General features: G+C 45.6%; 1 protein-coding gene across 1 annotated transcript in view; it reads left to right on the top strand.

Moving 5' to 3' along the window:
* Positions 1–23,843, top strand: part of BCAS3 (BCAS3 microtubule associated cell migration factor) — a 476,692-nt gene that overhangs the window by 152,067 nt on the left and 300,782 nt on the right. The window contains exon 15 of the mRNA XM_080983313.1: positions 12,664–12,928. Within this exon, the coding sequence (XP_080839439.1) occupies positions 12,664–12,928 (265 nt within the window). The remainder of the gene's footprint in view (positions 1–12,663; positions 12,929–23,843) is intronic.

Below are 23,843 nucleotides of genomic sequence, written 5' to 3'. Positions count from 1 at the left end.
TCTAAGTGGCGTACATAAACCACAGAGAGAATAAAGCAGTTTAAAAATTCACCGCAAACCCAAACCCGAATGCTACCTTAAAATGCCTGTTGCACTAAGAAAGTCTTTGTCATTCTCCTGAAGCGACGATGGTGCCTTCCTTGTCTGGTTTGGGAGGTTGCTCTGTGAGTCTGGGCCCATGGCACTGAATTCATGTTGTCTGAGTGGCTGTGCTGCGTCTTCAAGGACAGAAAGTTATGCTGGGGTGGAGCTCAGATCAAGCCTCTCGAGCTGCCGGTTTCCTGGTGATGTTGTGACTTTGCAACCCCCCCTCATCTCTTGCCCCATCTTTAATGCCTTTGGCAAGGCGGCAACTGTCTCTTGGCCACTTTTCCAGTGATGGAGCACCTGCATAATAGCCATTAGCTCAGTCTCCCCAACCCCGGTCCGATCCTGCAGCCTTCAGACCATCTCTTCTTCCCCTGTGGTATCTCCTTTCTTGTAATTGACATGGGAATAAAACTTTAAACAGCGGTGTCTAAATGTACTCAGTGTTGCATTACTCAATCGGTCTGTGATTACCGAGTGTATGTTTTCACTGATCTTTAACGGAAAAGGTGATTGTGAAATAGGCAGGGCAGGCTGGTCCCAGACACACACCTGCCTGACTCGTAGCTGAGAGAGGGCCTCAAATATCTGAGCCAGCATTTCCCCCAAACTTCTGATCATTGACACAGATGCTATTGTTCTGAATGAAAACAGGAGGTGCTTGCACCTGAAAAATCCTACTGGGGGGAGGAATGGGCTGAACATCTATGGAGTGTTTCACCGAGGCTGAGGTCATCGGCTGATAGCATCACTTTCCATGTAAACCCAATTGTGCCTAATGTCATCTGCAGCCTCAGAAACCATTCTGATACCGTACACCAACAAAATGAGGGCCTAGTTTTCATCTTGAAACAACTTGGATTACATTTTAAGAGGCTGGGAGGCAAGGTCCTAACACCACACTTTGCAGGCCCACTGTTCAGGGACCCCACAGAGGACTACCAGGAAGACCTACTGAAGAAGGAATCTCCTACCTATATCCAGGAGCAAATAAGCACTGCCGCAATCCAGGAGCCTCACCCAGTGGTCTTCAGGGTTGGGGTGGGCAGACTTCTGGTTCTCGAGGTCCTTTTATTTTTACTAGAATATTGATATCCACTAACCTGCACCAAGAGTAAAATAGCGTTTAGAATTAAGGAACCCATACGCTGCTCAGGAATTTGTTTCCAGTTCCAGAATTAAATTCACAGACCTATCATACACAAAAATCCACTCCTGGTTTTTCTCCTTAGTTTTCTTCATCTCAGCCACCTAATTTTTTCGGAGAGAGGAAATAAAGGAGCATGGGCTTTCTAACAATAAACAATGGGAAGTCAGAAAGCCTTGCTGGTCTACTGCAAATTGCCCAGAGATCTCCCAGTAGATCATGATCTATGTTTTGCTTATCTAGGTATTTTCCTAAATCTACAAACCAGGAAGTTACTTTAGGAATTAATACTATATGAGCTCCAGCCTCATGCTTTATGCTGTCAGTACCCCAGTGCAACATATAACCAACTTCCAGAAAACTGTAGCCCATTCACAATGCCCCACAAAATAATATTTTTGAAATCATGAATGTAGGCAGCCCATGCATTGATCTCTGCAAAGGCCCTGAACAGCTTGGTTCCTGGATATCCTTATATCCCAGCTTGATCCCTAAAATCACCCTGAGGAGCACTTACTTCGCTCCCATGTAACAGAGGCCTGACTTGGACTCAACTAGAAGTTGGGCATTTAATGTCACCAATCCCATGCTGGAAACACTCTTGCAGCAGAGATTTGGCAAGTATTCTTGCTTTTGACTTTCAGGCGTCTCTTGAAGACCTCTTTGTGACCTTCATGTGCTGGATTTCCTTTACTTTTTCCAATGGTGTTTTATGTTTTAACAGTGTACAGTGCCCTGACATTTTATGATATGGTGGTATTGAAATACTGTTATAAATAATAAATAAACGACGACAAGCCTTTGCAAACAATATTCTTGATGGTAATACAATGCATCTGGCCCTGGGGGAGATTTGAGACCCAGCCAGGAATCTAGGCAGGTGGTGTGGTTCTGGGGCAGGAATGTCCTGATCTTTGGCTCCTTGGGATCATTAGTAAGTGTGGAGATCTGGTGAAGGTTCCTGCTCTCCTTGGTGCTCATAAGAAGAGCTTGCTGGATCCGGCCAATGGTCCCTCTAGTCTAGATTTGCTACATACATTTTCCCATCAGCAAAACCTCAGTATAGAGTGTCTTTTAGGGATACTGAAGGCATGGGAGTAAGTTTACTTAATGCAGTTTGTTAAATTATCCCATGCCTTGAATTCAACAAATACTCAGAAGGCAAAATCATCCTGACTACTTGCTCCCCCCCCCCCAATAAAATAGCAAGTCTTGCTATGAACAGAACAAGTTTCATCACAGTCTGTTTGTTTACTATCTGAGCTTGTAAACTCGTTCAGGCTAGAGACCTTTTTATTTTTTGCTCATGTTCTCCTTAAGCATGTATAATGATGGGGATACATTTGGCCTCATCTTGGTGGCAGAGCACATGCTTTGCATGCAGAAGGTCTCAGGTTGAAACCTCAGTGTCTCTAGGTAGGACTAGGAAAGACCCTGCCTGAAACCCTGGAGAGCTGCTGCCAGTCAGTGTGGACAGTACTGAGCTAAATGATCCAATGGTTTGAGTTGGTATAAGGTGACTCTCTGTGTTCCTACACAAAGTGTAGCACCTATATAAATAACACTTTATATCTTTACATTTTAGCATACATTTTAGAAGCTATGCTCTAACCCCCCCCCCAAACCCCAGCAACAATGTTCAAGGATTGGGCCATGGGCTCTGGTTCTGTTCCACTGAATAAAAACCCAAGGGGTGTGTTTACGGACATCATTTTTGCCGCCCCAGATCCTGAGCTGTGCCTGGGCTTGTAGAGCTATCGCTGGGTAAACTGACCCTTTGATCGCTGTGTTATCGGAAGCTGATGTCCCCAGAGTGATTAACAAATCAGAGAAGGGGATGAAATTCCATGCCCGGTGCTTTTTGTGCTACTGCTCCTCGGGTTTGTTTCTGAAAATGGGACCCTCTCTTTCCATCTCAGCGTGGGCGAGTTTGTGCCTCCTCTAGATGCAAAAATACTTATGAGAATTGATCAGCATTTTAGGGTGCATTTCTTCCAATGTACATATGTTTGTATGCAATTTTGCCTAATATATTGCATTTCTATATATTGTTTCCACAAATATGCACATATTAATACACACACTTCTGTTACTGTTATTAGTATAACTTAATATATTTATATCCTGCCTTTTTCCTACATTGGGGTGCAAGGCAACCTACAACATTTAAAAAAACATCAACTTTGGACCTTAGGGTAATGAAAACCAACTAGATAAAAACCAAGAATACAAATACATCACATTTAAATCCAGCAGTTCAAATGCAGCTTGCCCTGACAGCAGCGCAGGGATCAGAACGTTTCACACCTTAGTTTTCAAAGGCCTGTCTGAACAGGAAGGTCTTTGTCTGTTGGTGGAAGGATAACAAAGAGGGAGCCAGTCTATCCTCTCTTGGAAGGAGGGACTTCCACAATATGGGAGCAGCCACAGAGAAGGATCCATCTCTTGTCTCCACCCATCACACTTCTGATGTTGATGAGGCTGAGAGAAGGTGCTCACTTGAGGCTCTTAGCATCCAGGCAAGTTCGTATAGGGAGATATGATCTTTCAAGTTGCCTGGGCCGGAACCATATAATATGCGTTTAATTAATTTTTTGCTGGGAGAACTTCAAGTTCCAAGAAGTGTGAATTTCGAAGGATAGCTGCATTTCTGTTCACATATTGTTGTGAAAGTGCAAATCAGGTAGGCTCACGCTAAAACGTACACCTAACTGAATGCATGGTACGTTGTGGAAATGAGTTGTGGACCTGAGCCACAGAGGGGGCCACAGACAGAGACTCCCTTAAGGATCTCCATGATCAGGCAGGGATATAAGGAATCAACTGTTCTGAAGGTATGTTGTCCTGGACCCAAGTTGTTAATTGCATGTAAGTTAATATAAGAACCTTGAAGTAGCATATGGGCAGTCAGTGCAAGCTTTTAAGCTTTTAAGCAATGGAGTGATGGCAGTAGTCAGTCCCCACCAACAATCTAGCTACAGCATTTTGTGCCAGCTGAAGCTTCCAGACGAAGTCCAAGGGTAGCTCCATAAAGAGCGCATTGTAATAATAATGTCTTGAGGTTACCAGTGCATAAATCACTGGGACCAGGCTATCCCTGTCCAGGAACAGCTGTAACTTGGCCTATCAGCCGTAGCTGGTAAAAAGCACTCCAAGTCAACTGAAGTTACCAAACTATGTTGTCCCTGTTTGGCTGGTATCCTGCGATCATTCCTGGAAGTGTTACCCTTCTGTTTTGATTGGTGTCAACATGTGGGCAGATCTGATTGGGTGCATACCATTGTGACATCATTGGGATCTCTGGAATCTCTGCATGGCTGGGATCACTGTAGGAAGATTGGGGGGACGGACCACGGTAGGAGGTTGGTGAGGGGAAGGACCCCTAACTATAATACAAAATGGCGCTGAAGCATCAGGAGAGAGGGGAAGCAATGAAAAGAAACAGCATCAGAAAATAGCGGCCCTTTGCACAATTTCAGGAACTAATTTCCAACCTGCAAAAGTATTATTTTATACCTGAAAATCAAGATGGGTGAATGTTCAGCAGAGCCTGAAGGTTACTGTAGTGTTCTAACTGGAGCAGAAAGCTGCAAGGGAGCCAGCTTTCAGCATCCCAAGGTCTGAGTGAGTGTTACTTGGCTGAAGACATGGGAAGGATTCCATGCTGAAATAAGCACAGGATCCGTCATAAACCCAGTGACCGAGGAGTGTTCGGACTAGTGGGACACTTCGTACTTGAACAGAGTAACGGAGGCTGTTAAACAAATACCGAGAAGAGTTCGAGAACAGTGAAAACCAGGCAGTAATCTGATCCTTCCAAGAGCTTTACAGCCAACAGCACCACCTTCCACAGTTCTTTACAAACACCTTTTTGGGTTGAAAAAATATTGGTTTGGCTCTGGAAAAGTTCCTTTTGCTTCAACTGCTACCAGATGCGGAACAGTGGCTGAGCTTCAAGGAACGCTTCCAAAAGAAATAGATTGGTCTCACCAGGGATGCTGTTTTGAGTCTGAAGAGTTCCTTGTTGTACATGCAAACAAGAGTTCCTCTACCACCACCCAACAAATCTGAAGCATCCGGAATGCAGCTCCTGAGTTCGAATTCAGTTTATCTGCTGGGCTACTGGAGTTCTCATCTGAGATAAAAGTTTGAAGGTTCAGACTAATAGGGGAAGGAACAGCACTGTGTGTCAACACTTGCTTCTTTGTTATTAACTATTACCTTGCCATTCCTCCAAAGTGCTCAGGGTCACATACATCCTCCGTCACCATGTTTTATCTTCATGACAGCCCTGTTAGGTTGGTTCTGCCAAGAGAGATGTGCACATGAGGTTGCCCTGTACTGAAGCGGAGCACTGGTTTGTCTAGCCCAGTACATTACAGCAAAGAGCAGCTCTATAAATACTTGGGAAATCTAGTCCTTCTCAATACCAGTCTTTTTTCCCTTTTTAAAAAAAGGCAAAAACAAAACTAGAAATTTCAGAAATTGAACACGGAACCTTCAGCAAATGCAAAGTGTATGTTCTCCTGAGCAATGGGGTTGTCATGTCAAAGGTCACCACTGAATTTCACAAAGAACTAGTCCATGGCCATCCGCATGGCAGAGCAAGGATTTGAACCCAGGTCTGCCAGGCACAAGTCCAACATGTTAATCATGGCTCCTTATTGGCTCCCAGTAAACTTGCTTACTGATGAAATGGCACAGTCTCTTGATCTTTCTTCTACTATGGACCCTACACACTACCGGAATGTGGGCCACCACTCCTTTCACTCAGAGGAGAGGGGAGCAGAGGGGCAGCTGCCACACAACATTGGCTTGACATCTTGAGCTTCAAATAAACCAAAACAAAACAAAACCTGCAACCAACCAGCCATTGGAAACTTCTTGCTAGACCACCCAGAGGCCCATCTCTTGAAAAGCCTGCTAAGATTATTATTGGCCATTGTACCACCCTGCCCCCATTGGCTCTTTTCACCTTGTATTTGTACTGTGGCGCTCCTGGAGAGTTCATTTAAGCCATATTTCCCATCCTGGTGCCATCCAGAAGTTTTGTACTACAGATCCTAGCAGCCACCACGTGCAAACTTCATGCAAACCAGGATGAATGCTTCTTACACAGGCTGTCTGGAAGTGACCCAAGAAACATAGGAAACTGCCTTACACTGAGTCAGACCATTGGCCTACGTAGTTCAGTATTGTCTACACTGACTGGCAGCAGCTCTCTAGGGTTTTAAGCAGGGGTCTCTCTCCCAGCCCTACCTGGAGATGCCAGGGATTGAACCTGGGACCTTCTGCATGCAAAGCAGTTGCTCTGACAGTGAGCTATGGTCCTTCCCTTAAAGGAAAAAGGCAGGAATTAGGTTTAATAATTGTACTCTTGTTCTTCTCCATTTCCCTAATTGTTGACCCCCCCCATTCCAAAAAAACAAAACAAACCTTCATTCTCTTCTCATGGGCCTCTAATCCACTTTGAGTCTGCAGTCAAGACAAAGGTCTTTGTAGAACAATCCAGAATATTAGGTCCCGACAATAAGGTTTCTATGATGATCATTCCAAAGCCTCCGAAGGGGGTTAAAACTGACCGCTCTTTAGCAATGTCATCAGCGGCTTGTTTGGCTGTGGCAATGAATCTGAAAAGGGCAGGGTTGTGTCTGAGTTTGGGTGTAAAGCTGGGGCAGCATTGTGTGTGTGTGACATTGTCCCTCCGATGAAGTACTTCCGTGAGCAAGCCTCTTTGCCTTTCAGGAAAACATCTTCCAAGTCATGTGGTTTTGTTTTTTAATCCCCTTTTTAAGGCAAAGGCTTTAGATCTACGGGTACTTACAGGCAAGTGAATCCTTGCTGCTTTTGTCCAGAATATTCTGAAGTGCATTTCTGGAATACTTTTGTCAAGATTTGATGGCTGGCCTGTTCCATCGTTGAGTGCCCACCGCATTGTGAGAGCCAAACTCTCCTGAGGTTGATTTAAACCCTGTGCTTTTTAATAACATAATGAAAGCTAATCCCCGCCATCCTGTGTGTTTCCATTTGTTGCATTGGACCCCATTCACCTACGATGGGTTTATCTGCAAATATTTTCATTCAGTTGTTGCTTCTTAGGACTTTTCTTTTGGTTACATCACTTGAGGCCAGGCTACTTGAAGTGATTTTGTCCTGGAGAAAAAAGAGGAGGAATGTGATTTCCACCTTGCTGTTGTGCAAAGCAGACATTGGAGGGGAAAGTGGGGTGGGGAGAGAACTAAATCCTCTCCTAGCTTTTGCTTCAGGATCCGCATAAGAGGTCATTATAGAAGCGAGGGACTCTTGGCTTTGATGGAGAAGCTAAGCTAGTTTCACAATTCAAGGAGCCCCCTCTGCCTCATCTGAGTTGGGCCACTAGCGGTTCTCACCCATTAATGTTGACCCTGATTGGCAAGGTCTTGAGTTCTCAGCTGGATTCTTTGATTCACTTATTCCCAAGCTATGTGCTGTGACAGTGCTTCTGGTAAGAAGCTAATAACAGGTGGTGGCAGCGATAAACAGTCTTCCCCTCTATCAGCAAGATCAGATGGTGACTGATGACAGACATGGGGCCCAAACAGGGCCGCTGAAAAACAAGAGGGGGAGAGGAAAGTTCATTTCTAAAAGGAATTAGTTCCAGTTCCAATTCACCCTCTCCAAAAAGGAACGAATGCCATTTCAGTTCAATTCACAATTCATTCACACGGTCCATCCATGCCCTCCGCCCAAGTCTTCAGAATTTTACAAGATGCTCTGCTGAAGTATAAAACATACTTAAGAAGACTAAGAAAACATCAAAATACACAGAATGTAACCTCTTTTTATCCCCCAACCAATAATTGCAAATTGTGGGGTTTCTTATAGCTCATTGGAGCCTAGAAGAAAGCACAGAAATCATGCAAAGAATCACTTTTGCTAAGATGGGAGGATAAACAACATTCTGCTATTGTAATTATGATAATTCCTATTAGTAGAAGTAGCCAATCCATTGGCAGGCAGCTGCTTAGGGGGAGACAAATCGAACCCAGGGCTCATCCGCACAGGTCCATGCTTTAAAGCTCCATGTCCGAGCACTTTCTCTTTTTTTGCCCTGGAGTTTTCCCCGCAAAACCCTCTCTTTGAATCAGAGCAAACGGCAGCCACAAAGCACAGGCCAAACAGTATGTATGGATGAACCCCCAGTTGTGCAGGGGCACGGCAGCCACTCTCCTGTATGAGTGGGTTTTTTAGTTTTTTTTAGGGGCCTTTAACAAGTCACACCGTAATCCTAAGCCACTTTTTCAGTATTTCTTACTTCTTAGGTAAGGTTGTTTAGGGTTGTAGCCCCAATTTATACTCTTACCCAAGGGCCAGATGGCTTAACCAGGCTCCAGTCCTTGCAAAGCCTGGGCTCTCATTGCCAAGCAGTGACTCCACAATATGTTTCTCATTTAGCTGCCATACATTTAAAGTATGTCTTGTGAGTTTTAGGAGAAATGTCTGCATTTTCTTTTTTTAATAGAAAAGTTTCATAATGTCTTTGGTGGTGTGGCATGGCTTCAGAGCCCATAGAATTGACTCACTTCTTTAGCTTGGTCAAATAATTTTGGGCTCACCAATCATAAAGAGGGGTGTCCCTGTTTGCCTCTCTCAGGGGCTGGAGGCTGTTTCCCCCTAAATAACCCTCTGCTGAAAAACCAGAAACTGCTGGCAGTGGTGCTAAGGTTGTCCTCATTGTCTGCCACCAGGTTGGGTTTTCTCTATGAGAAATGGGGCAATTTAGCTGCAGGAATCTTAGGACATATCTATATGACCACATCCTCCAACATGGCACAGTTATTTCACAGAACTCAATTTGAGACACTTTTCCTCTGGAAAGATCTCTACTGTTTGAAATCTGAGTAGCTTTCCACTATGCTGGGGCATGTGTGTTAAGTGTGTCTAATGTGTGAGATTGTCACATGTTAAGATTATTTTGTTTTCTTTCAAACACCCCCCCCCCCCCACAAATTGTTGTTATTCACTTTCTTCATTTCTGTCCTGGCAGTCTAGAAAGCCTTTTCCTTGCTGTTCCCTTTAGTATCCTAATCCTAGGTGAAACTTTTTTTATCGAAGATGCTTGATTTACTAGTGAGCTTGTAAATGAGTGAGTTTTGTGATCCATGCATCAGCAGTGGGGGAGGCAGAGGGGAAATATCTGGCCAGCTATCATGAGTCCTGGGGAGACATCTTGGTGGAATCGGAAGGAATGGGATGAGAAAATGGATTTGGAGGAATTGGATACTAGGCGTAAATCGGGATCCAGTGGAGGGGCCAAGCGGACTGTTGGAGATATAGCCTCCCTGGTGCCATCTGGCATTCTGAGCTCCACATCATAGCAGACTGACCCTGTGGACTCTGCCTCTGCTACCAAGGGCATAGGGACAGAGCCGTCTTTCCTATTGGGCTTACTGGCACATTGCACCAGGGCACTGGCCTCTCAGGGGCACCCCAGTGAATGGGGGAGCTGCACGGCTTTGCCAGCAGCCTCCCCTTTCCCTGCACACCCGCCAGCTGTGCCCTGTCAACCATATGGCTGGCGGGCATGCAGTTTGCCTCCCAAGCCTTCCTGGGAGGAGAGCGATCCCCTCAGAGGCATAGGATGGAAGCTGCATGGCGCCAGATATGCTTAAGATGGCCCTGCATAGGGATGACTGCCGGCACAAACAGATTCAGCAAACCCATCCTATTCTGAGGAGCTCCCATTTGCTTGCCCGGTTCCATGGCTTGGATCTCCAACTGTGCAAATGTCTGTGCCCACCCTTCTCTTCAAAAGATCCAGGGGGTGGATCTCAGGTCTTGTGACAAAGTCTCAGCTCACACCTGACCATGAATTTAACTTGTTGCGCTTCCTCTTAACCGGAATGTTTGCCTCCTGACTGACATATCACACTGACCTATGCATTCAAGCCTTTGACAGCAACTGAGTTGGGTGTCTGACTGCTGCATCCTTCTGCAGGGGGCCAGGGCACCAGCAACGATGCGGGGAGGTCGATCATTTCACACATAGAACTACCTAGCTCACTACTACTAACACTGAATCACAGCAGCTCTCCAGCTTTCAGGAAGGGGGTCTTTTTCCTGGTCCTACCTGGAGATACTGGGGGTTGAACTTGGGGCCTTTTGCATGCACAGCACACGCACTCTGCACATTTGATGGTACATTTGATGGACATTTAACTTCCCACAAAGAATTCTGGGATCCCGAGTTTCCTCCTCAGAGAGCTACATTTCCCAGCACCCTTAGCAAACTACAGTTCCCAGAATTTTTTGTGGGAAAGAGTTGCTTGCTTTAAATATGCTCTGAATGTTCTTCAGATGTATGGTGTGGCTCTGCCCACAATCCTTCTCCAATTTTTTTTTGTCTGGAAAATGTCTTATAAGCTACGTACAAAGCAGAAAACAATCCAATTTCTGAGTGCATCTCATTTTTATTATTTATTTAAAGCAGGTGTGGGGGATCTCCCTCCCTCCAGATGTTGCTCGACTACAACTCCCATCATTCTTGACCATTGGTTGTGCTGACTGGGGCGGTAGTCCAGCAACATCTGGGGAGACGCAGCTTTTTCCACCCCCAATTTAAGATGTTTATACCCCACCCTTTAGCAACACAAATCAGTTCTCGAGCAGTCCCTGCACTCAGGCTCATAATCTGAAAAGGTATGAAACATGAGGGAAAAGGAATGGGTGAGAGGAGGGGAAAGCAAACCTCAAGCACAAAATCACTGACAGCCAATGTCAGTGGTAGTTCTCCTTGTCATGCCTTTGGGTAACTATATCTAGTAAAAACAGTGGTTTAACTGAGATAGATACACAGCCCAAAGTGGTGGAAAAGTCACCAGTAGAGTAATCATGTGTACAATCTGCCCCCTTGCTATTTTCCATCTAAGTTCCAATTTTTCCAGAACAGGTTATGATTTCACATGGTATACCCTGAGTAACGATCAGCTTTCATTTTCAAACTGTTGGCTTTGGATTATTGGCAACTTTTACGCACCCAAATTTAGAAGAAAATTTCAGAGTTCCTCCTCCTTAAAGGCCTTGTCTTTAAATGTTTAAACACAAACCACATCCAAAACTTTGGCACGGATCTGTCATTTTTGCTGGCGATTATTTACCTCTCATTTTTCATGTTTCCCCAGGATGAAAAATGAGCAAGCAACTAATGTGTATCTTGCCTCCCGTAAAAACAACAACAGCTCAGCTCTCAGGGCCAAATTCAATTAAAAAATTACACCAGACTCCTGTGGGTTTGTTTGTTTTTTAGCAATTCCTCACCACCACCCCAGCCCCCTGGCACAACAATTTTGCTTTATTGAACTGGGCTCTTGATTTAGCTGGAAAACATTTTGAGCAATGATCAAGGTATTGAGTTGCTTGATGTAATATTAAATTCATAGCAAAAATTCCTGGGTTTGCATTAACAGGAAAATCAAACTTTTGACCCCAGAATTTGAACTCTAACTCTTGACCTTCTCCTGAGCCCACTGCTCCTTATTAATAATGCTTTTATTACATTTCACAAAATTTATTCCGCCTTTGCTAATATTTTGGAGGGAAAAATACACTGTGTGCAGAACTCAAGTCCTCCTGTTCTTCCAGCCTTGCATATCTCTCCTCTGATGTTTAGCATGTTAGCAGTCATTACCTATGCACTTCCAAGCACATTTTCCACTAGCCCTGCTGACTGGACTGATAAAAGTTAATAACAAATAACATCCTCAGGGCAACAGTTTAAAACCTTAGCACTCCTTCTAAACCCAGGGGTTAGATTAGGTTTTTAGACAAATTCGTAGAAGATAAGGCTTCAGCAGCTACGAACTCGGATGGCTATGTTCTGTTAGAGGCAGTATGCCTCTGAATGTCAGTTGCTGGGAATGACAGGTGAGGAGAGTGCAGGTGAGCTTGGGTCCTGCTAGCAGGCATCCTATAGGCATCTGGTTGACCACAGTTGAAACTAGGATGCTGGACTAGATGGGCCATCCTTGGAAATTTGCATTCTCCAAAGTTTGTGATGCCTCTCTCCAACTCAAAATGTACAAGAATGCATTGTGTTAGGGGACATTGTTTGTTAAATTGCATACACTGGGCAAAATTGCATATAAAATTCATATATAAAAATGTACATACAAAATTTCTATGTTTGTTTTTTTTAAAAAATGCAAACTGATATAAAAGTGGGGCAAACTGAGAAACCAGCATTGACAGAGTTGTCCATCCCTAAAGGAAATATTAAAATATTGCAAGTTACCCTTAGCCTTTAGAATTGGGCAAGGCTATCAAGTGAATAACTAGAGTTAACCTCCATGCATTTGCCTGATCCTTTCCATTCTGGAAGTCAGGCTGATTTCTTGACACTGATTACAGCTCCTCAAATGGTACCACTTGATTTCTCCCACCCTCTACTCCAGGTGCAGGACATTTCCTTCAGCCACGACTGCCGCTGGGTGGTGGTCAGCACTCTTCGGGGCACGTCCCATGTCTTCCCCATCAACCCGTATGGAGGGCAGCCCTGCGTCCGCACACACATGTCGCCAAGGGTTGTCAACCGAATGAGCCGCTTCCAGAAGAGCGCTGGGCTGGAGGAGATTGAGCAGGAGCTGACGACCAAACAAGGAGGTCGCTGTAGTCCCGTCCCGGGGCTATCCAGCAGCCCGTCTGGTTCCCCTCTTCACGGTAAGCATTGGCTTTTCCTTTTCAATTGTCTGGCAGGAATTGAAAACAAAACTGCCTTTTTACAAATCTGTGATGGGTCCACATTTGGAATACAGTGGTACCTCGGGTTACAGATGCTTCGGGTTACAGACGCTTCAGGTTACAGACTCCGTTAACCCAGAAATAGTACCTCGGGTTAAGAACTTTGCTTCAGGATGAGAACAGAAATCTTGCGGCGGCAGTGAGAGGCCCCATTAGCTAAAGTGGTACCTCAGGTTAAGAACAGTTTCAGGTTAAGAACGGACCTCCAGAACAAATTAAGTTCTTAAGCCGAGGTACCACTGTACTGTGTACAGTTCTTGGTTGCCTCACTTCAAAAAGGATACTGTACAGTTGGAAGAGGTTCAGAAAAGGGCAACCAAAAGTATCCAAGGGATGGAATTTCTCCCTTATTAGGGGAGGTTGAAGCATTTTTAATTCAGAGAAAAGGTAAGTTAGGGATAACATGATAAAAGGTCATAAAATTGTACATAGCATGGAGACAGTGTGTAGAGAAGAGTTTTTCTCCCTCTCTCATAATACTAGAATTTGTGGATGCCCAATGAAGCTGAAAGATTGTGCACAAGAACACTCTCCCCTCCTGTGGTTTCCAGCAACTGGTATTCAGAAGCATAACTCCCTCTGACCAAGGAGGCAGAGCCTAGCCATCATGTCCGGTGGCCATCACTGCCTCCAGTGGGAACAAGTTCCATAGTTTAAGTATGCAATGTGTGAAGAAGTACCAGTTGCTGGAATCCACAGGAGGGGAGAGTGTTCTTGTTCTTGGGGCCTTTTGCAGGTTTCTCTCAGACATCTGGCTGGCCATTGTGAAAGCAGGATGCTGGACCAGGTGGACCATTGGCGTACTATAGCAGGGCTCTTCTTATGTTCTAATGTTAGAAAGAGAACTGAGTACCTTCCAGATGTTGTTAGACCCCAACTCTCTGACCATTTACCATGCTGTTTGGGGCTGATGGGAGTTGAGGTAGCCACAGGCTTCCACCCCCTGTGCTACAGCAAGGGATGCAGAAGATAGATCAGGAAAGATGGGTGCTTTTCATATGCAGGTTAAAAATAATTTAAAAGGTTTTAGAGCTTGAGCATCTCATGTTTTATTTCATAGACCTCCCAAGGTGTTCTGCTCTGTGTTTCATTGGGGTTTTTTTTAACCTGGCAATCATATTGTTGGTTGGTCAAGGGTAGGCGGATAGCAACATTTGGACATTCTGAAGACAAATATTTATTGTTTTGTGAGGAAATGTGAAAGCCAGCTCAAGATGAAAGATGAGCTGAAATGAAAAGTTGGGTTTGTTGTCATTGTCGCTGATCTCTTTCACAGTAGTGTAGTTGGAGAGCAGTTGTTCCAAGAGGAAAGTTGTTTCCACAGAGCCTTTGCCTAATGCAGCTCCTAACTCTAGGGCAGGAAGCCTGTGGACCTCTGGAAGCTGCTATTCATAGTCCAACACTCTCTGTGAGAACAGGATGCTGGGCCACTGGTCTGATCCAGAATGTCTCTTCTGATGTTCTCAGGAGGTCTAGTTGGTTGACCTTAATGCTCTACTATTTATGAAGCATCTTGAAGCAATTTCACAGTACAGTAAACACACATATAAAACCATTGCGTATATAAAAACGGTTTCAAATTCAATGCGATACCAAATGGGATAAGGATCTCCACTTAGAAGGCTTTTTGGAAGAGGAAAGCCTTCAAAAGATGCCAAAAAGGCAATAGAGACGGCGCCTGCCTGTTATGTCAAAGGAGGGATGTTCCAGTGAAAAGGTTCAATCCTCGGTATCTCCACATATGGCTGGGAAAGACTCCTTGCTTCGAAACCCTGGAGAGCCACTGCCTATCAGTGTAGGCAAAGCTGAGCTAGGTGGACCTGCAATATGACTTCATATAAGGCAGCTTCCTAGGTTATTTCTTGTGTGATTAAGAGTAGGCCTTGGTTGTTGAGTCATTGGCCATGCTAAGGCATCCATTTTTCTGATTGTTTCCTCATCTTGGCAAGGTGGCCAGTGAGGTCTGTGCCACCCAGCTTCTCCTGAGATAGAACATTACTTTGCTCCTTGCATTACAATGCAGCGGTCGAGTGTGGCATGCTTGGAACAGACACCAGATTGCTGTAAACCATTATTATAACACATCCAATCATTTTTAACTACTGACATCATATAGAGAACAGGAAGGAGCGATCAACGTCTGCAGCTTTCATCCATTGGTGTCTGCTTTTTGTCAAGGGGGAAACTACAGTAAGTTGTCGCCTTTATAGGTTTTCCAAACACGTTTGAAGCTCTTTCTTTGTAAATAGAAAGGAGTGTTTGATGCTCAAGAAGCATCTGAGAGGTTTCATTTGGTTTTGATTAGCGGCACGACCAAAAATTTCAGGAGTGGGCGGATGGGATTTTGTTCCTTCCCCAAACCTAGTGGAAGCTTTGAAGGATTTTTTTTTTTAAGTGTGGGGTTTTTTTTTAAGTGACAAGTCAAAACGAAACACCTTGATTTTGGGAGGGTATCGCAGTTCATCGTAGTTGAGGAAAATAGCTTATTTATTAAAGCCGTGAGTCCTCATCACCTCCATCCACCTCCCGTTCATGCCATTTGATGGTGCATATCCTTGTGGCTGTGTTCCACCTCCCCCGTGGGAGGAAGCCTGCCTCCGAAATGCCAACTGCTGGGATTCATGAGTGAGGCAAGTGCTGTTGCATGAGGTCCTGCTTGTGAGCTTGCCATTGAAGCAGGGGTTCCCAGACTGGTCCGCAGACCACCACAATCTTCGTCCAGGTGTTCTGTGATGTAAAAATTCACTTTAAAAATGTGCAGCATCTAGCACAATCACAATTGCTGCAACAGAAAAAACACACGAAATGGTCTGTCGGGAACCTCAACAAGTTTCAAGTTGTCCTTGGGTGGGAGGAAAGTTAGGGCATTAGGACATCTGGTTGGCCACTGTGAGAACTGTCCATTTGTTCTTACTCACCGCTTCCTGTTCTGTTATCAGTTACTGATCCATAAGAGGACCTCTTCTCTTTCCCCATGATTGGGAGAAAGAGAAACTGAGTGAGATGAGAAGGGTCCATTTACGCAAGATCGGAAAACCCCTAGGTCCAAAGGATATGAGATACCAGGGACAAGCAATGGTCCTGGCTTTCCTACTTAGATTGGGCTAGCTGTTTTTAGAAACAGGATGCCGGACTAAGTGGGCCTAGACTTTGCTCTGATCCAGCAAGGAAGTCCCCATGTTCTTATTACTCATGATCATTAGGAATCAAATCTCCTTGTTCTGACGCTGTCTACCTTTGACTGCCAGCCCCTGGGGATGGAGCACAGACCACCGTCTTCCTGCCCTGCTCATGGGCTTCCTGGAGCCATCTGGCTGGTCAAGGTGGGAAGCAGGATGCTTGGGCTTGATGGGACTTTGGCAGGGATTATTTTATGAGCTTCAGCTGCTGCAAATGTCCCGTTTGCATTGGGCCTCTGTCAGCACTTAACATCTCCCCTAGCGTGTAGTTTGCCACCCTTCCACTACCACCCTTCAAGACATGTGAACCTCATCCATAGGGCAGAAGCAGCCCATGTGGTTTTCTCCAGATGCTGGCTAGGACTGCTAGGAGTTGGAGTCCAGCAACACCTGGAAGGCACCCGGCTGGTTCCTCTTGCTTTGCGAGGAAGGGTGGCAAACGTTTTTCAGACGAAAGGCCATATTCCTGGTGGGCCACATACTAGTGGTGGCTGGGGGAATGGGTGGAACAACAAATGTGGACTGTACCTTTGTACAATAGGTTTGTTGCTGCACACCCTTGCTCTATTCTCCATCTAGGCAAGTGAGTCCAGGTAGGCAACAACACTCAAGGATGCCGCAAATTGGCCTGGCAAGGGGTGTAGCCTGGGAGAGTTCCCAGGGAGGGCTCAGTTAGCCCTTGGCCCTGATATTCCCCACCCTTGCTCTAGGACACGGAAGAAACATGCCCACCCAAAATGGTTTTTTATCCTTCCTTCTGACTTTTATCTTTCAAATGCATTTGGCGCAGCAGAGAAGAAAATCTATTTATGGTTTATTCTGGTCCCAAATTGTTTACTTGTGCAATGTAAACCTTTTTATCAGAGTGGGGAGCCATCCTCACAGGGAATGACTCACTCTTGGCTCCTGCCAGGTTTGCTGTCTTTGAGCAGGAAGGCAGGAAGGGAAATGGTTAAGAAGCATCAGACAAGGGGATAATTTCCTTTGCACCTGTTATACAGTTTCTCTTATGTTGCTTAGGTCATTTTATCTGCCAGCCCCGCCCTGTTGTACATTTTTGGTCCTTTAGTAGAGCTGCCAAGCTTGTTTCCCCAGTGACCTCAGTCCCAAGTTGAGCATCTTTCTATGGGGTTTCGCTGTTTCCTGGAACGACGTTGTGCCACCGAGTTACATCAGAGGACGAACAAAATTAGGTTGCCTTTGCCTAAATTCCCATCTTTAGCAATGACCTTTCAGTTTCAGTTTCCAAGCAGTGAGGTGACAGTGAACTGGCATGACAAACGGGCATTTTTATGGGGTTTGATGTTTTGCCTCCTTGAAAAATTGATGAGAGGATGACATACCATTATCACTCCCAGAATGCAGACATGATGAATAATTGGTTGCAATTTTATTTTCCCATTTTTTAGTTTTGTTGTCCCACAACCTTTAAAATGGAGGGTGGGATATATGTGGTCTAAAATGAAATCTTTCTTTCTTTCTTTCTTTCTTTCTTTCTTTCTTTCTTTCTTTCTCCAAAATCATAGAATCATAGCAAATTACCCTGCTCTGACTCAGGCCACTGGTCCAGCTTGCTCAGTATTATCTACACTGATAAATAGTGGCTCTCCTAGGTTCAAGCAGGGAGCCTCCCCCAGGCCTACCAGGGGACACTGCCAGGGCTTGAACCAGGGACCTTCTGCATGCAAAACATATGCTCTGCTGCTGAGCTGCGGCCTTTGCTCTCTACTAATCTGAATCACTGCAATTAGTTTGTTCAATCGCTCCCAGTGCAGAGAGGCAGGGAAATGTGTCCCCAACCCCAGCTGAAATATTTTTGAATTTCAAAACCTAGAAGAAGGTTAGGTAGGCCTTTTCTACGTTATGCCTTTGAATCATAGAACCGTAGAATTGGGAGGGAATACGAGGGCCATCTGGTCCAGCCCCCTGCAGTGTTTGCCCAATGTGGAGCTCGAACCCACAACCCAACCAGTTTATTGGACTTTTAAACCAGCTATTCACAATCTGTGGTCCTGAGAAAGGAATGACTTAAGTAACTGAAGGTTCTTATGAGTCCAGGGTGCATGCTATTCACAGAGGAGGCTGCCCACTGCATCTCTGAATGAGTCACTATTCATCCAGGGAGAGGGCAGAGCACATGTTTCTGTCCCCAGCACCTCTAGGAAGGGCTAGGAAAGACCCTTGCCTGAGCTCAGGAGAGCCTCTTCCAGCTGTGGTAGATGATACTGACTTAGATGAACTAACCTGTTTTCCTGTGCCTCCTTCAGCTTCTGCTTGGGGAGGGCAACTTTGCCACATCTCTGCATCAGCTGTGACAGGTTAATTCAATCGACCCCAGATGCAGGAAAACAATCAGCCTGCAGATAAGGTTGCCTGTTGTGTCTCTGCCTGAGTCCCTGCCCTTTCAGTCAGGGACAGTGGATGTCACGGGGTGGAAATTGGGTGGCAGAGAAATGAGCTCTAGCCCAATATTGTCTACTCCAGCTGGTAGCAGCTCTCCGGAGTTTCAGGTGGGGGACATTCCCATACCTACCTGGAGATGCTGGGGTTTGGATCTTGGCCCTTCTGCATGCAAAGCAGACATTTCACCACTGAGCTACAGCCTTGTGACCATACGGAATGTGCTAAACTCCACGGTGGGTTCCCCCCCATCGAAATAAAGTAACCAGTTGAAGTGCACTCCCCTCCCCCATCAATAATGTGTTGTTTGACCCTAAGAAACTCTGACTTGAGCCTCCTGTGGGGCTGCAGAATAACATATGTCACATTGCAAAGTTTCCCTTAAAATCGGGGGTGGGGGGTGGGAGTGAGAGAGACCAAGCATTTTCATCCGCAGCCTTTTACTGTCTGTGCGTACAGGGTTGCATTGCAAGGGAGAAAATGAGGACAGAATCCAGAGGTTTGATAAATATACACATCTCAGAATGCCTGCAATGTGTCCCTGTCACTGTGCCCGATTTCCTCTCCTCTCCTAGCAGGGTTCTTATGGGAAAGCAGACTTGAAAGACGTGACGGCTCCCGTTCCCCCTTCCTGAGAAGCAGATTGGCTTCCTTTAAGTAACACTCACTTAAGAAACCACCTTTTAGAGCACGGCGGACCTAAAATAGTCCTTGCAAAAATGAGCTGGAGCATAACATGAAGCACTGGAGGGCAGTTCCCGTCCAAATTACATTTAATATCCGAGCCTGTAAACAAGAGAGCCTGTCGGCCGAGCTGTCTGCGTGCCCCTGTCTCCAGTCCACCCCTTTTTCTCTTTCTTTTTATCTCCTGCCGTGTAGATGCAGGCCTTAAAACAGTCAAATAGGTTTTGCTTCGTCTGACGGCAACCACAGTCCAGCTTTGATCAGAGCTGCTTTAAGGTTGCCCCCCCCCCCGCTGCTTTTACCCATCATCCAGAAATGCTGAGAGATCTGCATCCTCTGGGTTGGATGATGTAGAATAGGGTGCCAAGGGCTCCTTCCTACTCCGGGTGGTATGACATGTGTGTTGACAGAGTCTGAGCCTTCCTTGGGCCAACACTGGGGTACTCCTGTCATGATACCTCCTTTCCCTCAGTTAAAAGGAAAAGGTAAAGGTACCCCTGACTGTTAAGTCCAGTCGCGGACGACTGGGGTTGCGGCGCTCATCTCACTCTATAGGCCGAGGGAGCTGCCGTTTGTCCGCAGACAGCTTCCGGGTCATGTGGCCAGCATAACTAAGCCACTTCTGGCAAACCAGAGCAGCGCACAGAAACGCCGTTTACCTTCCCGCCACAGTGGTACCTATTTACCTACTTGCACTTTGACGTGCTTTCGAACTGCTAGGTGGGCAGGAGCTGGGACAGAATAATGGGAGCTCAGCCCGTCGCAGGGATTCGAACCGCCGACCTTCTGATTAGCCAGCCATCAGTTACTATATTGCAAAAACTCACGTTCAGTGCTTCCTTTTGAGTTTCAGAAGAAGTTTGCTATGTACCAGAAGAGTGGATTTTTAGGGTGGGGGGTGGGATCAAGCTGCAATCCAAGCAGGTCAGCCGAAGCCTAGTTGTATGACGATTGGCATTATAATAACCATTTATTGCAATATACATTGTCCTCTGTGCTAGAGATTAGCAAATTGGTCAATTTCAGCTTCTCTCGGTTTTTCTAGTCTCAAGATCAGTTGCCCACATTTCCACATCAGTTTGTGGTTTTCTTTGTTTTTAAGAAGTCCTCGTGAAAATTTAGCGTGAATTTCTCCTTTTAAACTCTTATCTGTACATAATCATGCTTAATGTGCATATTTCTCCAAGCAATTTCCGTTAGCGTGCTGCATTTTTGTATGTTATTTTCAGTAGTGTTTGCATTTCTCCTCCCCCCCACCCCCGTCCTAGAATATAAATTTCTGTCCACGTTTCTTGTTGGGAGAGCTGCGTTGCAAAATTAGGAGATGTGCAAATTTTGAAGAATGGCTGCATTTTAGTTTGCAAATTGTTTCAGGAACTAGACTTGCCTTTAATTGCAAACCAGACTGGGTTTCGCCGGGCCACCCTCAGTATTCACGTACACTGGATTTTTAAAGCAAAGCTTAGATAGGCATGTGCCGGCAAGAGATTCAAAACCTAAAATCAACAGTGGGTAATACAACTGGAGGAAGGTAACAAGGCCTTAGCTCAGGAGTAGAACCTTTCCTTGTTTTGCTTTCTGAAGGCCCCAGGTCCAATCCCTAGCATCTTCAGTTAAACAGATTGTGTAGCAACTGATGGGAAAGACCTCTGTCTCTTTGCCTGAGATTCTGGGGAGGAGATAGTGCTAGGTTAGATGGACAAATAATTTGATCTGGTATGAGGGGAGAGGCAGAACACATCCTTTGGGCATTTCAGTCTGAGGTCGCCATGCTGAACACTGAAGCAGGGCAGCATTTATTTCAGTTTAGTTAATCCAGAATACGTCTTCCTCTTGCTCTGCCCATTATCGGCTCAGGCTCTGATTGTATAGCAAACAGAAGTTAGGGATCAAGCTGGTCTGCATTCAACACGTTGAACCAGGGATGGGGGACCTTAGGCCTGGGGGCCAAATGGGGTCTTCCAGTCCTCTCTGTTTGGTTGTCAGGACTGAACCCCATGTTTATTTTAATTTTTTTAATTACACTTAATATTTCACCCACCGTGGAACCCACAGTGGCACACACACGGGATTTTCCATCCAGGCACTGACCATACCCAGACTTGCTAAGCTTTGGCAAGGTGGTGGCCTCCTGTGGCTTTTCCCCAGGACCTTTCTTGCCTTAAATACGAGACCACCATCTAGTTTCCCTTTCTGCGTGACAGAGGCAAAGTTCCACCTTCAAACAGAAGGAGCCAGCCAGGCTCCTATTTAGGACCTTAGATGTATGCAAAGCATTGACACCACAATCTTCATTTTGAGCATTAACGTTGGGATGCTTAAGCGAATGTCCTCTAGAGGGTGGTGTTTTCTCAGCTTTTGCCACGGGTGCCTCAGAGAACCCCCTCTCCTCTCCTTGCACTGTATGTCTATGTTAGGCCAATGGCCGATTTATGATGTATGAGGTAGCAATATTGTTTTATCTTGCTGTTCCACGATATGGGAAGGCCGTCACAGCCGCTTGTTGACTTCTTGTTTGAAATGTTCTCGGAGCTGTTGTTTATACGTTCCCCTCGGAAAGAATTTGCCTCAGCTATTTCTCCTTTTCAAATTCCAAATGACATATTTTTTTGTGGGGGGGAGGGAGGCGGGAAGAATTGCTCTTGATTGTCCAGCAAAATTTCAAATTGTCCTTGTGTGTATGTGTGAGAGAGACCTTTTCGCTAGGAGCCGATTCACATATTATGCAGGACAAGTCAGTAGAATTATGGGCTGCACCATTTCAAAGTGCAGGAGCTGTGTGTGAGTGTCACATTTTGTTAATGCTGCTTCACATTGAAGAAAGGGGGAAAGTGTGTATCAGAGAGAGAGGTTTAACATACACACATTCCCTCCACTGTAAGAACATAAGAAGAGCCCTTCTGAATCAACCCAAAGGCCAGCATTCTCTTCTTAGAATGGCCAAACAGATGCCCCAATGGGAAGCTTGCTACTAACCTAGTAACTGCACAGAGCTTTTTCTATGGTAGTACATCTGCCTTGCATGCAGAAGTTCCCAGGTTTAATCCCTGACATCTCCACACAGGGCTAGGAGAGAATCCTGCAAGTCAGTGTAGGCAATACTAAGCTAGATGGACCAAGATCTGACTCAGTGTTCTTCAGTGACGGAGCTCATGTATTGCAGCAATTGAATAAATTCTGAGTTAAACTTGAACATACAGGTTTACTGTGACTTAATTCGTTCTGTGGCATCCTCTGCAATAAGTGAGAGAAAAGTCACTAGAAATGAGATTGGCAATATGGTGCCCTGAGCAGGGATAAAATTTGGCATACACCCCTGAAATATTTCTTATTTTCATAGCAATTCCTTTCAGTACAGGTTTTTTGGGGGGAGGGGGCTGTTCTCAGTAGGTACCTGTATACAGGTGTTGTTGTTGTTGGCATTCATCTGTCTCGAGAGACGATGGAGTGTGCCTCCGGGGGTGAAGTCAAACTGCTGCATTAGCAGCACCAAGGTGACCTCCTCAGGGCGCAAGCCTGGGCAAAGTGTAATGGAGGTCATGGGCTGGCCAGACAACAAGACCCCCTCTCAGTTTTGCTGATGTTGTCCAAAGAAAAGCAGAGCAATATGTTTGGCACCAGCTCGGCTGCAGGAGTTGCTGGAAGGAGGCAGACAAGGCACCACCCAACTGTCTTAGGAACTCCACTCCAGTTTTGTGTAGGGTGTATTCCTTAGCCTTTTCTTTTCTTGAAGAAGGTCTTCTTCTTCTTCTTCTTCTTCTTCTTCTTCTTCTTCTTCTTCTTCTTCTTCTTCTTCTTCTTCTTCTTCACCTCCTCTGCTCAGTGCTCTGTGTGGAGAACCACCTGCACTGCCCTAAATTAGGCGCTGGTGGGGATGGGAGGACCCAGGAGTGGTGGCTTTGTTTGTGGGTAAGGATGGACAAATCTGCGGCAGCAGCCAACTTGGATGACTTCAAAAGTGTATTAGACATGGAGGATAAAGCTGTCATTGTCTACTAGCCATGATGGTTATGTTCTGCCGCCACTGTCAGAGGCAATATGCCTCTGAATACAAGAAGTGAGGAGAGTTGTGCTATTGTGCTCTGGACATGCTTTCAGGCATCCCATTGAGGCATTCAGTTGGTCACTGTGAGAACATAGTGCTCAACTAGATCGGCCAGTCACCTGATCCAGCAGGTCTCCTTACTTTTTTTTAAAGCAGTTGCAAGGGGGTAGAAAAAGTAGGTTTGAGTAGGAAAGGGGGTCAGCCCCAGACTTGTTCTTGCCCATGCTATGCTAAAATTCTCACTCCACACTCTCCACTTTATATGAAGCCCCCGGCAAGCCCCCTCATGTGCACAGATCTGCCACCACAATATCTCCTTTGGCCCATGCAGTAAGCTGAGCAGAATCCTGCACCACCCCTGCACTGATTCTCAGGAGTCCAGGCCAGTCAACTTCTGAGACCACCACACCCACTGAGGCTTTCCCCTCCAGGAGCCATGAGGCCTAAGAGCATGATTGATACCCTTCCCTTGGAGGGTTATTTTTCCCTCGATGCAGGGAAGGTCAACAGCTTGCTTCCCTATGTT

The sequence above is a fragment of the Podarcis pityusensis genome (genome assembly GCF_964106645.2).
Source record: "Podarcis pityusensis genome assembly, chromosome: 15".
Lineage (NCBI taxonomy): Eukaryota > Metazoa > Chordata > Lepidosauria > Squamata > Lacertidae > Podarcis > Podarcis pityusensis.
Note: the sequence above shows the minus strand (reverse complement) of the source record. Positions and strands in the feature narration are given on the sequence as shown.